This window comes from Suillus plorans (genome assembly GCF_016647745.1).
Source record: "Suillus plorans strain S12 chromosome Unknown HD556scaffold_37, whole genome shotgun sequence".
Lineage (NCBI taxonomy): Eukaryota > Fungi > Basidiomycota > Agaricomycetes > Boletales > Suillaceae > Suillus > Suillus plorans.
The window spans coordinates 377,117-381,459 of record NW_024537421.1 but is presented as its reverse complement, the minus strand read 5'-3'; the positions used below and the strand labels follow the sequence as shown (position 1 = coordinate 381,459).

Genomic DNA, 4,343 nt, shown 5'->3' with positions numbered 1-4,343 from the left:
AGTTAGTAGAGTCACTTCGGATATTCGTACTTCGCGCAATCAATCTTTTGTTCAATTTGGAATGATTGTTTGGCCTGACCACTGCCATTTTGTGTTTCGGTATCTCTTAGTTTTCTGATAGACTTTGCCTAGTCTTACCTTGGTACTTCTGCTGGTCTTATACTTCAACATACTTCAACATACTTCAACAAACTGGTCGCATTCCTCTCTCGGAACCTTTGTTGTTTACCGGACGTTCTCTGGACACTTCGCGTAACCTCGGACCTTCGTTTATAGACGTCAGACCACCTTCGGACACTTCAGACGCACCTTCAGAAACATGGAACGTGTTTTAGGTATCATTCCTGCTCTCTCATCTTCAATCTTGACAAGATATCCCTTGTATTTATATCAAGAGATAATTCTATAGGCAGTCTCTTTGGGACGAGCGTTACACTCACACTTTGAGCTCTAAGGTAATACAATTTGTAGCGCCTACAACGAATCAACTCTTTACAGCGTGCAGCTATATGTATTAATCAGGCTTTTCAACATATGTGCCCCTAAGACATAATCAATAACAGATATCAAAGTGAGAATGCACCAGTGAAGTCAAACGGATATGGATAGGACATGGTATGGGGGATCAGAAGTGTATACAGGCCTCGGAAGGGGATGGATGACCTTCAGACGACTCAGATGAGTGCATGGAACTCTCGGAAGGTAAAAGGTATGTCAAGGAGTATAATGTGAGACACATATGAGTTTGGCAGGATATGCAACCAATGCCAACCTGAGTGCTACAACATTGTCTTACTAGGATGTGAAAACAGTAAAATTCACCAATTTTCAGTATCCTACCACGGTCAATGGTTCAGACAAATACCAACAGTCGATAATGTAGTTGTTTGTGGGAAAAAATGTGTTGAGTTTTTAAAGGAATGACTCAGTGACTAAAAAGGGGGAAGTAGAATCAGTAACTGGCTTGATGCAGTGCTATGATCCTAAAGAAAGTCAATAACTGGCGTGATGCAGTGCTATGACTTCAACGAATACAGATGGATGTCTATGCGATGATTCTCAGAGCTATGACAATACTCCCTATCTTCACAAACCAATTGGAGATCAAACTAAGCCTCTAAACACGGATCAGCCCGAACTAATATGTGGCTTCGAAACCTACTCTCTACTGCTCAGGCACTACACGATGAGTTTGACGCAGGACAGAACAGAGTACACCCTATTGATGTAGTCTTAAGTGGGCCAAGTTCTTAATATTAGTGACTAACTGTTAGTCTTATTTGTCTTCCCTTGCTAATGAAAATACGTATATTCTCCCCACAGAATCAATTTCCTGTGTCTGAAAGAGAAGTGGAATATATCTGCACTAGATGACTGATAACCGTGTACCAGCTAGTGTAAAATGTATGGCTCAATGGTGGCCTCAATTATGCCTCTGCATGTCGTGGGAAACAGTGTCAAAAAGTGGAATGAAATAAGCTAATATTTCACTCAGTGTGTCACTCAGTAATCTTTGAGGTGAGAATTTAAAAAGAGCCTTATGGTCACTCTTCTTATCTTTCACTCACTCTTTCACTCTCAAACTTAGATGATACTTGGAAATGGGCTCTGAGATGGAGCTCTCTTTATTAGAAGGGAAAATGGGCCCCTTATATACTACTCTACTAGTGGCTGTGCTACTGATTACTAATCTACTACTAAAGTTTCAAAGAATACCATAGAACTTTCCAGACTATTCCACCAGATTCCAATGCTTTCAAATCAACATTAGTGGCTGTGCTCTGTGGCTATGCTAACCTGTGCTAGCAAGCTGTGTACACTGCCTCTGCACTGCCTGAATGCTGTACTCCAAAGCTGTGTTCAAACTTTGTTGAGATTCTTGCAGTCTGATGTTAACTTGTTAAATACCATAGTGTTGGTCCTGCATATTTGTCATAATGAAGTTTCTGCATGGTTTCCTAATGTGCCACCAAATCTCATGAGTCCGATTATGTAATAAGGTATCAAGTATCTCAGTCTCTCCTCTGAGCATTGTGAAAACTAAGAGGCTCGCGTAAGAAAATGAAAGGCTCGCGTAAGTGAACATGTTCAAGATGTGACACAAAATATGCCGATTATGTAATATGATGTCAGGATATGTCACAAAGTATGTTCCAGAACATGTGAAAATGTGTGAGAAAAATATAGGAGGTGTGAGAAATTGCTGACCAAGTGAAGAATTGTGCATTTGAAACCGATCTTTCAGAAAGATAAGTGTTATTTTGAACGTTAAGTAGTAGTGCACTCAATTTTGAGTCTGAAGTTACTCAAATAAAATATGGGTGCTACACTTAAAATTCTAGATAGCATTATAGGCTATTATGAAGGGTATTTAAAGCTAAATATTTGCCATGTTCATGTACAAAACAAGTTTTGTGCATGTCAACATGCTCAAATCTGCATACCAGGAAGTTGCAGCAAAGACATTTCACACAAAGCCATACAGACTATTCTGGAGCCTGACAACAATGAACCTCCAAAGAGGATCATTACCGAGCTGTATACATCTGACACCATGCTTCAAGAGCATGAGAAGCTCAACTCACAGCCAAATGAGCCAGGCTGTAACCTGGACAACTATTCCACCGCTCGCTATCTGTGATTCTCACCAGTCTGAAACCAGGGATGACCAAGTATGAGGTCCTCTGCTGTGGGGATGGTCACTTTTGATGCATCATATATGGTCTATGACCATACATAGCAGACTACGAAGAGCAGCTGGTATTGTCTTGTACCGTTGAAAATTGGTGTCTGAAGTGAGTATTTCAGTTCCTTGTCAGCATCAATGTTTACAGGCATAGTAGATGTCTTGCACTTTGATTAAATCTTGATGGTGGCTGTATGTACTGCTGTCATGAGCACATAGATTTAATGATAAGTGAACTACCTGCGGACATGTTGTGGTTTGAATATGACATCAATAGCCATGTCATCGTGAGTTGAACCACCAGAGGCTCTTAAAATACAAACTAATTTATTGTGTGTAGCCGTTCACGAACAACTTTCTGCGAGCTGATATCCATCAGTTATTATTATTTGATCTCCTCCACCAGCCAATCAAAGGCGCCTCCAAGGACCATCTTGTGGACTGGGTAGTGAAATACCTCAGGATTACACACAGTACCAAACGAGGGGATGAAATCATGAGTGATATAGACCGCAGGTATGTTATCTCATTTATCAGCTTGATGGCACTCTCTTACAATGTCAGAATTGCTGTTGTAGCCTCATTCTTTGGTCTATGGCAATTTCACAAAGGCCGTGACTTCAGACAGTGGACAGGGAATGATTCTAAAGTGTTGATGAAGGTTTTCATTCCAGCTATTGAAGGCCATGTATCTCAAGATATGGTGCGCACATTTTGTACACTCTCAAAATTTTGTTTTCTTGTGTGGTGCAACATCATTACTGAAGACTATTGGAGTTAAGCAAGTGCACCCACAGCTGGGGCACTTCATGATTCATTCACGTCTTCTGATTGGTTCAACCCAATGACTTGTATGTTTCTATTGTTCGGTCTTGTTATTCATTTCTCCATTGTACCTACTGAATCCTTTTGCTGTCTCGACTCGTTACCTCAGATGTTTGCCTTTGCATGTATGATCTGAGGTAAGATACTTAGTTCTTTACTTATATTGCACAGAGAGTCTGTCTATTACAGACCCGCATGAACTTGTATTTTGCTTATAAAGACACCATGAATCAAATTCAAGATGCACTTACTCGGTTTCACCACTACTACCAGATATTTAAAACCTCAGGCACAGTTCCTCACTTCTTGCTCCCTCACCAGCACTCAATGACCCATTATGTGGACATGATCTGGCTCTTCGCTGCCCTGAATGGATTATGTTATTTGATTATGGAATCAAAGCACATCAAGGCAGTGAAAGATCCCTGGCAATGGTCCAGCAAGAATAATGCTCTCAGCCAGATGCTTTTGTGCAATCAACACCTTGACAAGCTTTCAGCCTCTTGAGTGGACTTCGCTATACAATGGATGCTTGACAGTTCTGTATTATCAAGAACTGTAGCTGCTCCTCGTAAGTTTTTTTATATTTATGTTTGCCTCCTCACATAGCTAATGGACAGTTGCAGGCATAAAGACCCTTTAGATGCCCCTGTTGTCAGACCACAAACTGAAGATGAGGCAGACAATGGCAAAATTGTTAAGGACTCAATAGTACTTGCATCTGTGCAGCTTGTGAAGACTCCTTGTGAGTGAAATTGATCTTGATTTTGATAATTTTACAAAGAATAATACCAGGCACGGACAGAATTAGTGGAGGAAGTCAGTGTACCAC

At 40.7% G+C, this 4,343-nt stretch overlaps 1 protein-coding gene across 1 annotated transcript; it reads left to right on the top strand.

Moving 5' to 3' along the window:
• Nucleotides 1-3,026: 3,026 nt before the first annotated feature.
• Nucleotides 3,027-3,395, top strand: HD556DRAFT_1190813 (uncharacterized protein; the record flags this gene model as incomplete). The annotated part of the gene is made up of 2 exons (XM_041296168.1): nt 3,027-3,202; nt 3,251-3,395. Coding segments are annotated over 2 exons (321 nt in total), but the record flags the coding sequence as incomplete, so codon positions are not given.
• Nucleotides 3,396-4,343: the final 948 nt, after the last annotated feature.